Source organism: Stegodyphus dumicola, chromosome 2 (assembly GCF_044657685.1).
Source record: "Stegodyphus dumicola isolate Sdum_Otavi_A_Nest chromosome 2, ASM4465768v1".
In the NCBI taxonomy this organism is placed as follows: Eukaryota; Metazoa; Arthropoda; class Arachnida; order Araneae; family Eresidae; genus Stegodyphus; species Stegodyphus dumicola.
In genome coordinates, this window is record NC_140769.1 from 79,988,540 (window position 1) to 80,005,281 (window position 16,742).

The 16,742-nt window shown below is 31.9% G+C and overlaps 1 protein-coding gene across 1 annotated transcript in view; it reads right to left on the reverse strand.

Moving 5' to 3' along the window:
* LOC118197973 (retinol dehydrogenase 7-like) overlaps positions 1-16,742 on the reverse strand; it is a 49,927-nt gene that overhangs the window by 21,533 nt on the left and 11,652 nt on the right. Inside the window, exons 2-3 of the mRNA XM_035369547.2 lie at positions 14,765-14,977; positions 8,643-8,825 (exon numbers count right to left, since the gene is read on the reverse strand). Of these exons, the coding sequence (XP_035225438.2) occupies positions 8,643-8,825; positions 14,765-14,977 (396 nt within the window). The remainder of the gene's footprint in view (positions 1-8,642; positions 8,826-14,764; positions 14,978-16,742) is intronic.

Sequence of the window (16,742 nt, forward strand, 5' to 3'; positions counted from 1 at the left end):
ATTAGAGTAAATATTTCAAGATTTCTCATATAAATATAAATATTTCAAGATATAATAAATATTTCAAGATTTTCAGCTATTGTATTTCTGTAATGTAAGCTTAATAATGTTATTGAGATTAAGTAGATTAACTTTTAAAGATGGTCATGAAATATATTTTTTGCAACAATTTTCTCTGTTTTCGTAATGGTAAAAGGGCTTTCACATATTCTTCAACGTATAAATTATACGTAAAGTATATTTGAATCCTATCCGAGATTACATTTACGATTTAAAAACGTTGTTTAAAAGTGCGGTGTAAGTTGTAGGAAATTAGTGTTAAAATATGCACCCATCAGTAAGTTTGTAACCATCTTGATATGTTGATGATAACGGCAGTAATAATAATTCATTAGAATTAAATAGGTCTCAACATATATGAAATTTTTATTAATTGGAAACAATAATGATGACGATGGTTGACATTAGCAGTAATAATAATAATAAAGACAATAATAAATTTCTATTAATCTTCGGCGAACCACCAAAAAGCCATAGAAGAGACGTCAAATATGTTTAAATTACGCTAAGGTAAAGCGATACGCATATTGTGAGATGAAAGCAAAAATAATTATCATGTTACTAAATGTTTTACAGCATCAAAAACGTTATACGACTTTTTCTTGAAACCAAAGTTAAACAGGTCTTTGATTTGGGTGTGATGCCTGTAAATGTACACAAATTAGCAATTAGTGTTGAAAGATGGGAACAAGGAGGGCAAAGCCAATTGCGTAAAATGAAAATGGAAACACAAAATCCTAATGTAATGCCAACATGAAAGTAATAGCGGGACCTTGTATATATGGCTTGCAGAAACACATTATTTAATTTGCTAATTCTAATTTGCTAATTTAAACCGCCTTTTTATGAAACCTGGTTTTAATCTTTCATAAAATACACTTTTAAATAAATTCTAGAAAAACTATTAATTGTATACTGAATTCTACAACATCACATGTTTTCTTAATTTGTTCGTTTTGATTATCCTTATAACATAGGGTTATTGTTGTGGTAGTGCGAAACATTGTGAAAATTCCATGTAGTTCTTGCAATTCTGCTACATCAGGTATTGAGCGATGTTACTAAGACCTACATAAAGCCCGTTCTCTTTGTTGTCCTTTTTTTAAACTTGATGTGTACTCCAAGTAGCACATGACGTATAGCAAAGACGTTGCAAACTAGTGCGAGAAGTTTAAAAGTGGTTGTGGTACTTTTTACGATGTCTTTACAATGGGCATATTCTTGCAAATCGGATAGAAAGAGGCTCCAAACAGCCCGAAATTGTATATAACGTCAAATTTCAAACTCACCCTGGTACATTTGTAATAACCGTATGCATTTTGAGCTCAAAATGGACCAGCTTAAAACTATATATTGTAAATTAGCAAGGAAGTTCTTCGAAAGCCAAAAGAATATTCAAAACCCTGCCATTAAGATATGTAATTACGACATTAATGATTCTGTTAACTGCAAACAACTTATGGCGATACTTAATGTTTTCTTACTGTTACCTGCATTATTACTCAACATTTGTATTATATATTGTCACCTTACTTATCATATTTATATCTCCTCTTATTTTTTATATGCACATATTTTGTATCTTGTTATGCCTTTTAACAGGACCAGTGTCAATTTAATATTGTTAATTTATTATAGTATTTCAAACTTATCCATTATTTACCGGCCTTTTTATTCTTTCCTCTTTTTAAATTTTTCACCGAAGAAGTTGCACCTACTTCTTGTTTTATTCTTCCAATTGTTGTATGTCTCCCTTTCAGGATATTTATCGCCGGCTCGAAAGGCTTTCACCAGATGCTTCTGTCATTAGTCGACGCTGTTTTACTACACCTTTAAATTCTTATTTCATATTAACTTGTGATTAACAATTTAATGTTAATATCTTGCTTTATTAACTTTTTATTTTAATTTAACGATTTACCTTGAAGTTATTTGTGACAAAATTTGTTATGTAACTTGTTACTTAAATTTCTTCATATAACTCATTTTTTTTTTTTAAAATTTAGAAATTTTCTTTGTGTTAATGCACACATAATTAATAATTTTTAATTTTGTTCGATAGGGATAGGGCCTTCGGCCCAAGTACCTTGGTGTATCCACCATTCGCCCGTGAAACAGAGACAGACATCTTTACAACGTAGTGAAGACGCAAAATATTTGCCGTTGCATCTTTGCAATTTGTCGACGTCGCTGAAGCGTCGTGATTTGACTGCTTTTAGACTTAATAATTTTAGCATTTTTTTTCATGGTTCATCAACGTTACTTTTAGAATGAAAAGAGACTAAATTTGCCCTTTCAAGAATCTGAAGTCCGCATAAGATTTATTTTGTAATGTTTCATTACTTTATTTCATCTAAATATATTAATCTAAGGTAGATACACCTAATAAAATATAAAGTTAATATAAATATTTTTAAATTATTAAATTTAATTAGCTAAAAATAAGTGCTAATTTATTGTTTAAAATTTTGTTAAAATAATTAATACTTAAAATATTTTTATAACTATTACAGCAAAATATTTAAAAATGAAAATAATCTATAAAGTAAGTTATTAATTTAAGCATGTTATATATTTTAAAAAAATCATATTTCCGAAATAAATGCAAATCTAATTCTTTGCAAGTCATGTGTTAACAATTATTTCACTACTGAAATATGACTTTATTTATTATTTTAAGTAAGGATGAATTTATCTGAATTAATATGCTGACATAATATGAAATATTTTACCGCATACAGTGCAAAAAGTTTTAAGTTTAAAAGTTCTAAATTTATCACTTGAAAAACAGATTTCTTAATGTCAATTAACTCAACTAAAAATTAAATAATTCAAATATAACTTGCTGCACGGAAATCATGCAATTATTGAAATCATTATAAAGCACAATCCTAAAGTTCACTAAATTTAAGTACTTACACTCCAGAACTATTTCATTGAGAAGTTCATTCCTGAGAACGAACTCACTACAATAGTCTTTTTATTGCGAACTGAACTTCATTTCCTGCCATATTAATGAGCATTTCGTACAAAATGGAATACACCTAGGTTTATAATTATAAACACATCCTTCATATTCGTTTAACCAACTGAAAAGACACTTGAGTGAGTGAGACAGATCGGCAGACAGAAGTGTTAGTCGCCGCACTGTAAAAGAAAATGCTCGAAAGTGACAGACCAAAGTCTTGTTTAGTTACAGGAATGCGAACGATTACAGCGAACACAGAATCGAAACAATCTGTAATTTTTATATAGATTTTGCCAGGATTTTTGCTTTGAGAATGCCCCATTTCTTCCAAATTTAATCGATCTGTAATTCATTAAAATCTAATAAGCGATTTAACTTAATAAAGTTGTAAACGCAATTTTCGACCTTTGTCACTGTTAACCAACCACTTGCGCGCTGTCAGCCATTTAAAATGGTTAATATAAAAAAAGAGAAAATATATAATGATTTGAATAAGTCTAGCCAGTGTAATTTTGCGAGTCCAGATAACAATTAGTTAAAGAATTACTGAGATAAAGAATTGTATTTATTGTTTTAAATCGCTTAGTTTGCTGTAAAACAAATAGATAATAGATTCAATTTAAAAAAAAAATTAAATACCTTTCGCTTTAATGAATGGAAGCACAATGGAATGTGGAACATAAAAATATTTTATTTTGGGCGTTGGCAACACATTTAAAAAAAATCTTCGTTCGAGTTTGTTGATTAAATTTGAAAAATAAATGTATTCGCTTTTCGGAGTGGCAGCCTTCTGCTTTAAAATAACCGAGCTTGTAAATCAAAATTTCGTTAGGTTCCTTTTCTTCTTGTACCTCGATTTCGTTTCATCTCTTACATAATTAATAATTGTTTTGACATTTCTTAAATATTTTTCAGGCGAAATCTCTGTTTCATTAGGCAAATCACGTGTATCACCATTGAAAAGTGACACAATACCTAGGTTGGAGTTGTGTGCAGCCATTCTTTTAGCCACACTGATAACTAAAGTGAAGAGTGCCTTACAACTGACATCTTCTTATGTAGCGGGATAGCCACAATACAGGACTTGACAAAAGTTCATCAATGGCATCACGTAGCTTCTGAGAACAATCCCGCTGACACTGTTTTAAGTGGAATAAATCCTGAGAAAATGTTGGGCAATAAACTGTGGTTCGAAAGGACCCCTATTTTCCTGACTGACTAAGAGTATCCCAATTTTGAAATTCCTACGTCAGACATAAGAGATGAGTTTACATGTGAAATGAGACATTCAGAACAAAGTGACTCCTAATACGTTTTTTGAAATAAGTGATAATAATGCTAAAATTATAAATGTTATAAGCTATCTATTCAGATTCATCCACAATCTAAAAAACAGATGACAGTGCAAAAGAGCTTTACAGAAAGTATTTGTTTGTATATTTGTGTGTTTTTTATTGAAAGTTGTGCATGTAGAAATTGTGTCCGATTTAACTTCTGAAGCATTCATAGCTACGTTAAAAAGGTTTATGGCTAGAAGAAGTGCTAAACTTTTTTCAGATAACGCTAAGAATTTTGTCGGAGCCCCTAAAGAAATTAAAAAACTTTATGATATAGTAATAAAGCCAAATAACCAATTACCTGAATATTTAGCGACAGAGGACATCAACTGGAAATTTATTCCCTAAAGATTCCCTAATTTCGGAGGCCTTTGGGAGGCTGCTATTAAGTCATTAAAATATCATTTAAAAAGAGTTGAAAGAGTTATAAATTTAACATATGAAGAGTTTCTTACGATACTTGTAATTTTAAACTCTCGCCCTCTTTGTCCACTGTAAGCTAATGAAAACGATTTTGAGGTTTTAACTCCTGCCCACTTATTAACAGATCTTGAATGCCATTGTTGAACCTAATTTAACAAACTTAAAAGAGAATAAGCTTAAAAAATGGGGCAGGGGGGAATTAGAATTGTTCTACTAAAGTGGAAATTTTTGCAGCTCAGTTATTTAAACCAGTTTCAATAATATAATAAATGGATGTTTGAAAAAAATAATGTAAAAATTGGTGACTTACTGCTTTTGGTAGAAGAAAATTTACAGCCTTATAAATGGGCAGAATTATAGATGTTTATTATGGTGAAGATAAAAAAAATCCGAGTTGTCAATGTGAAAACTCATTTGTTACATTATTCAGACTTTTAAAAGAACAATTCTAAAGTTTGTATCCTGCCAATACCAAGTAATTAATTTAAGTTTTAGTGTTTGTGTATTTACGTTGATTGATTTATTGAATAGTACTTTTTTGAATTTTTTTGAATGCAGTGTTTGTATAGTGCACTCAATTTTTGAATGGAACTCAATTTTTAAATATGTTTTACTTCGCGTGAATTTAAGTGTCATTTGTGTATTTAAAAGTGGTATAGTAATTGCATGGTGTAACCAGTGCAATGCGGAGCGGAATGTCTGTTATTGAGTAACAGTAGCGCCTTCTAGTGAGAGTTTTGGAGCCTGTGTATGTGAACAAGAGCTATGTTGGTGTGACATGTGTTTTCTTTTAGTGCTAAAGTGAAAATATATTGTATTACAGTCCACTTTTTTGGTGGAATTATTTCTTAATTGACATTGATATTTAATAGCTTTAACAGATTTCTGTATTTATATATTTCCTTTGTAGTAAAATAATATTAATTATTTTGTAACTACTTTTATTCTTACTGTATAAGTAAAAGTTGAAAAGACAAAATCATTTTTAAAATATGCCTATAAAGACTAAAATACTAGAAATTTGCTTATGAAAGTGGATGATAAATCTATGGAAAGACCAAACATGTATTTGTTTATTTAGATTATGCATTTTGCTTGAAACTGCAGTAAAGTAAAACAATACTTTCATTTAGTGTTTTTAGAAAAAAATTTAGCTTGCAAACCTTAATAATTTTGTAAGAATTTTAATATTTTTTTGTGGCATAAATTTGATTCTTATTGTATAAGTAAATTTGAAGTAAAAAAGATAAAGTAATTTTTAAAATATTTCTCATGAAGACTGAAGTGCCAGAAATCTATTTTATGAAACTGTATGATAAATATTTGTTTAAGATTATGCACTTTGTTTCAAACTGGAACAATAAATAAAACAATAAATTCATTTGATGTTTCTTGAGAAAACTTGTTTTGCTGCCATTGATAATTTTGTAGGAATTTTGATATTTAATACCTTTGATAGAATTCTGTATTTATATTTTTTCTTTATAGTTAAATAAGGTAATTGTTTTGTAATATTACTTTTATTCTCGCATAATAAACTACTGAAAACTAATAATATCTTGTTAATGGCGTTTTACTTTGACGCAGTATATTTGTTAAAAAGCGAATCATATTATAGTATCTAATATCGCAGTTATTCTTAAGGATAGAAAATAATCATTCTTTATAGTATATTATTTTTATACTGAATGCTTGCAATTTAGTATCAGGTTTGTAAGTTTTAATTTCTGTTGAATATTTGCCTCTTTAAAATTATGCATATTTATTCTAAAGAAAAAAATGTATTATCTCCTGGTTTTTAGGAAATAATAAAATATTTAAATTTTAGAAAAATACAAGGAATACGATTTTTTTAAAAGAAAAATATATTAATTATAAAACTTATATTTCTGCATACATTAATGTGTAACACAAGGGCATAACAGCGACGTTTTCAGAACTGTTGTAAAAAGGTGGAATTCTGCGAACATTTGGGCGTTGTTAGGACGTCATGATACGATGCTTTCACAACCAAAATACAACCTGAGAAAGACGCAATAACGACGTCTATGCGACAAAAACCTCATCTGCAAAGACGTAATAAAGACATCTTTGCAACGTTTGCAAAACAGTGGAGTTTCGTGGACACTGGGAGTCTTAAAGACAACATATATTGCAACGTTTTTGCAACATCACCCGCGACGGGTTTGCAACGTCATTGCAAAGTTCCGCCCTATTTGGAACGTTATACGGACACGGAAAAAAGGAAACTGCAGTGCAAAATACAGTTCAAATTTCAAACTCTAGATGGTAATTTTCATGCAATGTAGAAAGGACGTTATGCAAATCAGGGTTCAAATGGGAACATTCAGTGCTGTAAACTCTATCTTCACCATGCCATTAGAGAAGAAAGAGCATTACTGGTTAAATTGTTTTATCAGAACTGCAGTAAAAGTGTATCTGCACTGCTAGAATACCGACAACTGAAAAGCTTGCAAAAGATGATTATTAAACTTGAAGAGACTGGGTAGCTAGATATGCTGCAAGAAAGAGGATGGGAACAAATTTCAGACGGAACTGTGGTAGAAGTAGTTACTTTAGCTGTGGTTTGACAGAGCGTTGTGTTCCCGATATTCTTTTACAAGTGCTTAAGTGGTGTCGCGTGATTTATCTATCACTTGGTCTACAATAGGAAAGCCTCTGGAACCTAGTATAGAGCGGTATACATGCATGATCCGCATGATACATAAGTTGCATCGTAGATGCCCACATCAACGCATTGACTTTGCTTATGAATTTTTGACGTGAATAGCCATCGACAATGCATCTCTGTAAAATGCGGCCCAATTTACCCTTTCTCAGGTGAATACTCAGCACTGTCGCATATGGTATATTGCGAGTCCCACTTTTATGCATGAAAGCGTCTATATTCTGATTACGTGTGTCCCGTATTATGTGTGATGTGGTATTAGCGATGACATCTATTCTAAAACTTGTACCATCGCGATTGCTCTTTACTACAAATTTCTTTATCAGCAGGTTATTCCTTTTTTAAAACAACAAGATTATTTACAAATTAATATATTCATGGAAGATAATACAGCACTTCATATTGGCCGGAAAATGAAGCAACTGCCTTATGTTCACTTTGCAGACGGTTGGTTAATTTCAGAAGTTTTTGGAATGCCCGACATCCTCATTCTTCAAACTTGAATCCCTGTAATTGGGTTGAGGAGATTTCTGACAGATCGTACTTAAGGAGGAAACATACGGACTCTATCTGAATTCAAAACAAGCAGAACACGCCTATTCCTCCAGAACTTTCGTGCTACTGTTGTGCCCTGAACAATGTGATTGATGGAATGGTATGCACACTTTCCTTGTCCTGATGTGTAATACACTTTTATATTTCGAATTTTTCTTTTCTGTTCTTTATGCACCGTTTTTTCACCTAGTCGTTGAAATTTGATCTCTTATTTTTATAGCAATTTCCTTTTTCGCATAGTCCGTATTTTGCATAGCACCAATTTCCAACAAAAGACGTCAACAGTAGATACCATTGTGCTACAGCCTATAATTTGCGCTGATATGCTAAGAAAAACCATTAGATGTCATTTCAAACTGTTCAGTAAACTTCACTAGAAATAAAAGTTTAGTTAAGTCTTGAAATGCTGTCCAAATATTTTCCTGTGTAAAATAATTGATTTTATTGAAAATAAAACCAGGAAAAAACAAAATATTTTTAAACTTAAGGCTTTAAATTTCTTCAGTGGAATAATAGTAATTATCTCCAGAAATGCTTCTAATTAGACGTTAAGAGATTAATAGAAATCAGATACAAGGAAACTGTTATTCGGAAATTAAAAAGGACTCACCAACGAAGCTTGTTGTTGTTACCACTCTTCCTTGAGATTTGCACAACATCGGTAGAAAAGCCTTTGTCACGCGGACGACACCAAAAGTATTCACATCAAATATCTTTTTTACAGTATTCATACTGGTCCAAATCACTTCTCCACCAGCATTGATGCCCGCATTGTTAACAATGGCCCACAAGACTTCGTTACATGAAACAAAAATGAGATGGGTATCCAAATAAGTATATAAATAATTATGCAGTTAATTTTGAAAAGTTTCTCATTCAGAATATTATGACAGGAAAATAATAAAAAATCTTTTTAACTATATATTATCATTAAAATCTGAGTTATCTTTATATCAAGAGCGTAGACCACGAACGATTAACTCCATCTTAGATAGTTTTGAGAAAGCAGCGCATTCTTAGAAACAGAATAAAAAGTAATGAGAAAACCAATACATTTTTATTGACTGTATACACGATAATGGTAACTCAAAGTTATTACATCGAGTGGAAAAATATATTCCAGAGATAAACATGAAGAAAATGCAATATAATAAACAAATATGGTCTCGTTTTATTTTGTGTTCCGAACATGTGATTTGCATTCTAGGAGACAGTTTAAAGTAAATTAACAAAACCATTTTCATTCATTTGCTTCTCAGACACCTAATGTTCTATACCTTATATAAAATGATTAAAAGATGTTTCAAAAGTGTGGTTTTTCTTGAAAAATGTTACATCACTGATAGCGTTTTTTCAACATTTTCTTAATCTCTCTCGGAAGATGTTTACCTTGCTTAAACTTGTGGAAATATACATAATTAAATGTTTCGTGAGACTATCATTTCTTTTAAACTTCATGGCAAAATCCTAAATTCCTTTTAGTTATTATTACTGATGCCCATTCAGAGACCATTTTCTTAATGCATTTAAAACTGTTCGGAGAACTTCATAGAAAAGAAATTTGGTGAAATTATAGGTTTACTTAACCCATTGTTTTATTATTTTGCCTCTACTACCAGCTCTATTTCCGTCGTCTCCCTCCAAGATGCAGATTAGTTACATATATAAGAACATAAATTTTCGAATTTCAAATGATTTCCAAATTTAGAAATTTTATTATTTTTACATACTATACTATACGCTGAGCTAAAAAAATATATCTCTTTTTGTTCAGAGCAAAAATAAGTAAATCCTTTAGTTTACAACAAGAACTGCTTATATGTAAGTGCATCACAATGATTTTCTACAAATGTATACGTAAGATGATGCATTTTACTGGACAGTATCTTATATCGGAAAATACTGTGTTTTGAATGGTCTCATTCTGATGATCAATCTTTTATCAGAGTGTAGGGTTTATATTTATTTTAACTAACACTTATTTTAAGCTGTCTTTCCTGTCAAGCCTTTACTTTCTCCTAGACTTGGCAATGCCAGAGTATGTAAATTGTAGTAGAACGCGCAGTCTATTCAAATTTTAGCAGAAGTAAATTGAGTTTAAATAGAAGGGAAACGAGTTTGTATGTGTGCTTCTCGAATCGCTAACGTGAAGGTTGCTAGGTAGAAATTTAAGAACCGCGCGTTTCGGCCTGTGTGCCTATTTCGGCAGTTCGTTGAATCTTCAACTGCTTAATCAGTAAGCTTGCTGAATCTCAGCTGTATCTTAGAACGCGGTTAAGTTAGTTACGATTTTAGAGCCTCGTAGGTAGTGATCTCGTTATTTATTCATCCTGTCATTTATTTTTAGTTTCACATTTCTGTTTTGTTAAACCGCCGGGTCGGCGTAGTTTGTGAGCGTCAAGTGAACGCAGCTGTTATTTCTAAAGTGGAATAAAAAGGGATTTAAACCCTTCTTACGAGTTTGTATAATTTACAGTTCATAGCAGTCACTACCACTGTTGCTGACAAGTTGGGGCTTCGCAACACTATAAGAGTTTAACAAAGTGTTTCCCTGAAGCATAGGGTACAGTGAAATTTTTTATTAATTTCACGAGAATATTTATTTTCTGAATTTTGCTGCTAGTTTTTGAGCAGAGTTTGAGTTATGCAGAAAAACAGAGAGGATGTTTATACAAATTTAGAAATATTTTGAAGCCGTTTAATGAATGTTTAAAATTTTTTTAATGTTGGATTTGATAGCCTTTTGTCTGGACTACAGGTATGCATCGTGATTTTCTCTATAGAAGGGTTTTCATAAAATTTTCAGGGGTGGGGTTGTACTCGAATTGCTTTTTCTCTGCCTTTGCTTGAACTCAAGAGCCGTCAGACAGACCCGACTTCCAAAGCAGCGGGATTACAGCACCACGCCCAGTTTATTCCACTACTCTTAGGAGTCCATCAATAGTGGTAGGTTTGTGCTTAGAAGGATTCATTTTCAAGAGACCGAAGACACAATAATCCATAGCCCACCTATTGTTCATAGTTCCTCTATTCACTACCATCACCATAAAATAACTTAAGGGGGCGTTACAGGATTGCTTTGGAAATGTATATTTACAATACCTCCATTAGTCTTCATTTTTTCAAGGAATACAGTGGTACCTTTCGAACTGTGTCATTTTGCTTTACCTTGATGAAGTTTCACTCTCTGAATGTTCTTGAGATGAAGAAATGGAATTCCTTCTCTAAATACAGGATAAATTTTTTCTTTACATAGTACATGGAGTTGGTTTTAAAACTTTTCCCATTCTTCTTATTTTTAATTTTACTTTGTAGGAGAATCTTGCGACAATCATAAAGCCTTTACTGAAACAATCTTTGCATTTACGGAATCATGTTTGCATACTTTTTCTCTTCGTTTTTGATGATAAATAGACCTTCTTTTTCTGTTGCAGTCATTTAAGTAAATCCAGACATCATCAAAGGTGACAAATTATGTCCATTTATCTCCTGCTAATCTTGTGCAAATTGTTCTGCATTACGCCACATGCCTCAACTGATGAACATTATGTTTTTTAACTTTTTAAATTGTTAATCTTATATAATTATTTTATTTATTGTTGCTGCAGATGTATTTAAAGAATTTGCAACTGACTTCTGCTCTGGCGAATTTTGCTTTTTACCAATGATTTAATGTTAGAAACTTTAGAAATAATACTCACCTTTTTCGTATACTCGTTTGGTATCTTCTTTCCATGCAGAAATAATGACTGACGCTTTTCCCTTTTCCTATTAATAATGTTGTTTAATTTGCACATAGAAATATTAATAGCGTGAATTTTAGAACTTTTTGAATTATGGATTAGAAATATTTCTCGTTGGAAAGTGAAAAAAAAAAAAAAAAAAAAAAAAAAAAAAAAAAAAAAAAAAAAAAAAACCTGTCATTTAACTCCCAGCTTGTTTACATACGATAAATTTAAAAGAATAAGAATTTTTAAAGAATAAATTTAAAAGTAGCAGACGATATTTCTCATTTCAAATAAAAAGCTCTTGCGAGAATTTTTTAATCCAAAATATTAGTTTTCTTAGTGTTTTTTTTAAATCATTCTAAAAATGTGTAAACACCCATTGTAAAAGAATGAAATAATTGATCCTCCTTATTTTAATCTTTTTTAATATTATTTATTTATTTATTTTGTTAATTGTATCGTCAAATCTTAAAATGTATATGCAGTTTTAATGTTGGACACTTTTTAATCTCTCCATTCTCACACTTATAGACTTATATCCCTTATCGTATCGAGTTTCACATGTTTATTGGATTCGTTAGAGAATAGAAGGCTTACTGGTAGCAGTAGAAAGGGCTACTCGAACATTAAACATATTTAATTTGAAAACACAGAATCATTTGCTATGAACTTTGCAAGAAATTTATAGCTCAACTGATAATTTGGGCAGTAAATATAAGACACTGTTAAATTTTATTAAGAGGAGTGCTTTAAATTCAAATGACATGAATCTCCACAATGTCTAGCAATGCTGAAAACAGGAAATGCTCTGCAGAATTAAAATGCTTGATAGGCTCCAATATGCACGATTTTTTCTTATTATCTTTATTAATTTATACTTTATAAACGAATAAACAGGAAGCATTTCAGTCAATACGTGAAGGTCGTAAGATATGATGTCTTCAGAAGTTTGACATTTAGAGTAGTTAATTAAAAATTGCATTAAAATGAAATAATAACAAAATTTACATAGATTATTATGGAAATTAATAAACTAAATTGACGTTATCACCTTTTTTGCGTCGTTTCAACATTCGTTTTTTATTCTGCTGGTGGTTTTTACTCTGCGTTGCCATTTAATTATAACATAGTTTACTCATCCGCATGCGCAATCTAACATGCTGTCTTCGCATCCCAGTATTACACATGCCGCAGACTTCATCTTTGCTATATCTTCCTCATATTCTTCTACTGACTTCTCATACGTCACTGCATCAAAAGCATTTTGATCTGAAAAATCATTATAATAGATATCATTGTTCTTGCCTTTCTTCTTCCACACAGCTAGGCGCATCAAAAGCCGAGAGAAGAAGTCGATGAACACTGGTAGCTCGATTGGGATTCACATGCCAGCGAACGGTTTGGCTGCGTGAGAGTTTTCATGTCTTTGGAGTCCCCCCCCCCCTCTTTTTCATGTGTAAGGTGAATAAGAACCAGCTTATGTCAAAGAAGGCATCCTACGTGAAGGCATCCCTTCCCTCAAACAGGCAGCCGATGTGTGCTTTGCTGTACTCTAAAGTTTTTTAACATTTACAGATTTCTGCGTTCTTTTTACTGATATTTTAAAACTCTTGACATAGGAGATAAGTTTAGGATGTACCGATCTATCAGTTCTTCCTTGGCAGCATTTTGATTTTCGATATCATGCATCAAATGCTTTTAGTCATGAAAGAGTGTTACGCTTCTACTTTCATTCCATACATTAAAATTTGGACTCAATATTTAAACTCTAGTATTTAATCTGAATTAAGTTCTCACCTGACGGTGCTTCAAGAGATTTACTTCGTTAAATATCAGCGAGTTATCGCCCTGATTAAAATAAGACCTACACAGATTAATAGTCCAGATTTTATTTGACTATTCTTATTACATAACATCTAAAAAGGAAGCGAACTATAGGATTGAGTATTTAATTACAGCTTTGATATGCACAAATGTCACAATCAAATCTCTTAAAATAAGATAACTAGTATTCCTGAGTAATATTCCTCTTACCAGCCTAGGACAACAGGCCTTCCGTTAAACTATATTATGAAGGGGGTTGAGGGAAAAGAAAAATGAATAAATTAAATTCTGAAACAGTTCAGATTTTATCGCTCGCCCAAAAGGACTCTTAAAATTTAAGATGGTTTATCAGCATAAATTATCAATAGAGATGGCACAAGGAGGATTAGGAAGTATTTCATGGTATATTAGGTGAGTATGCAATTAGACTACCATGGGAGCATTATATGGTTCTGTCTGCTAAAAAGTGAAAAAATATGTAAGTAATTCTATAAAAATATGTAATGGTTTTAATTAGATACATCATGAATTAAATGCATTTTTTTAAATCAATCAGATTATAAAGGAAAAAAAATATAATTCTTAAAAAGAGCATCTGTTGATTTCAAATAGTTCAGTTTGTTTTTCAGTAGCAGAAAGAGTAAATATAAACGAATAATATCTTAATTTTTTCCTAATGTATTTACACTGAACCACGCAAAATTTCGTTTTGAGACTAATAACTGTCATTTGGCTAAAAAAGAAAACGAATAATAGTAACAATGTATGTTATAAGTAGTTTATAAGTTTCGGCAACCCTTGTTTGCGTTGTCATTGAGTTAACTGGCTTGCTTGCGCTTTTGCGATATTGTAAAGGCTCAACGGTGTAGTTATTTAGTAACTACGAATTAAACTACTTAATGATAAGGTTTTCCTTATCAAACGTATTTCACACCATTTCTTCAAAGGTTTTTAATCTGCCTTTTTACTCAAAATACGATTTCCATCACATTTATTGTTACTATTTTTATTATGGAAGCTATAACAACGGCTAACGTTTTCAAGATTTTTCCCTTTGGTTATTTTTATTGAAAAGTAAAGGTTTTCTATTTACGATTCTATTTGCACGAATTCACGGATAATAGCTTCTGGATGAAATTTAATTATGGAAACGGAACTAAAAAATTCTGTAATTACTTACTGTTATCTCCCAGTTGTCTCTTGATGTAATCTTTGGCTTCTTGAACGCTGTCGTCGGACGTCACGTCAAGTGGAACGATGTGCAGTCTGTTTGAAGTGTTTTGCTTTAAATCTTCAGCATCTTCCCCTTTTGGAAACAAACATCCAGCAAATACATGCAACCCCAATCTGTCTAATCTACGAGCTAGTGCGTTCCCAAATCCAGTATCACAACCTGCAACAGACGTTTTTAAAATTTTATAAAGAGGTGAATGTACTTTTGTAAAATTTAGCTAAATTTTGTAAAATTAGCTACTAAAAGTAGGCTGATGAAAGGGATATTATGTCAATTAAATTTGTCATACGAAAAGTTACGTAACTTTAGATTAAACTTTAAATTAGCTTTTAATTCTCTTAGTTCCTTTTTTTAGTTTGAAAACGCGTCATATCTGGAAATTAATTCTGTAGCTATCAACATTGAGCATAATTTCTCGGCCAATAAGATTAAAGCAAAACTTGCGTAGCAATTTTTGCGTAGTCCCACCCCTCTGCTGGATACTGGCAGAGAAATTATCATCTTATTCATGCCATTCATCTCCAACAGGAAATTCATCGTAACCCAAGGAAATGACTGTTCAGACATCAGACCCGTTAGAGCCGGTGTTCCTCAAAGATATATCCTTGGCTCCATACTTTATTTGTTATATGTCGCCGATTTCTCAAAGGAAAATCTTGACCATCACTACTTTCTTGGGTGTTAGCTGATGCTACGGCTCTCGCGGCTAGATCTACAAATGTTAACCATGCGATTAAAAAATTACGAGATCAAGTACCTCATATCAAGAGATGGTGCACTTTATGGAGATCAGCTATTAATGCGGCGAAATCTCAGTTACTTACCATTAGAAGGAAAAAACCCGGACTAATCCTACTTGCCAACTTACCATATTCAAAAATACTGTTTAGTCAAGACCGCCAGGTATTTGGGTATAACTTTTAATTCTAAATTAAAATCGAAAGATCATATTAACAAGATTAGAAACAAAGCAAATAAGGTTATCAATAGTATAATTCTCATTGTTGGAGACATTCAAGTATGGCTCTTAGGAAGAAACGTCTTGTTTACACCTCCATTATCAGACCAGTTTTAGTTTACGCTTCACCTGCATGGATTTCTGCTACAAAAAAATGATCTCTTGTAATTACAGAAAATTCAAAATCTTTCCCTTCGCAGTATCACTAACTCACATTACTATGTCAGAAATGTCACACTTCATGAAGATCTCAGAATTGATACTATTGAAACTTATCTTAGCTAGACAAACACAAAATTCTTCGGTATAGCATTTGGAAGTTAATACTTAAATTCATTTAATCTTTTCAACTAAAAAATACTTAAAATACTTGAAAAGGACTATGAACTGAGGTCATTTGCCGCACACCATAAAAAGACTGATCTTCCTATCACCTAGTCTTTTTTTACATTTTCCTTCCATATTGTTTGTGCATTTGTTTTGTCTTCCATTGTACTTGTTTTGCATTGTATTCTTTTGCACTATGAGGAGATTTTTCTTACTTTAAATCGCTGCTAGTTAATTTTATTACTCTTATTGACTTGCTTTTTCATACACTTCAGCCCTTCCTTATTTGCGATGTCGGGTCATTTTACGATCCTCTTGCCCCCCTTTGCCTCCACTCACTGCCACTCCTTTCCAGGTCCTACTTATCATGACTGCATTCATGTTATGTGCCATTATGGCAATATATGTCATTGATCCGGACACGTCGCGCTCTGCGCGATATTAGTGGAATATTAAGGTTCGATTCGATTCGATAGTCGCTCTCTCTTTCGCCGCTTCGCCTTACTGCTGACAACGTGTCCCTACGCCTCTGCTAGCTAATTTCCATTATATTAAATGTAATGGCATATCTTAAATTATAGGAGGCGTTTAGCAGCCTTGTCTTCTATGTGCTAAGAAATTCGTCATCCAAAAATAAAA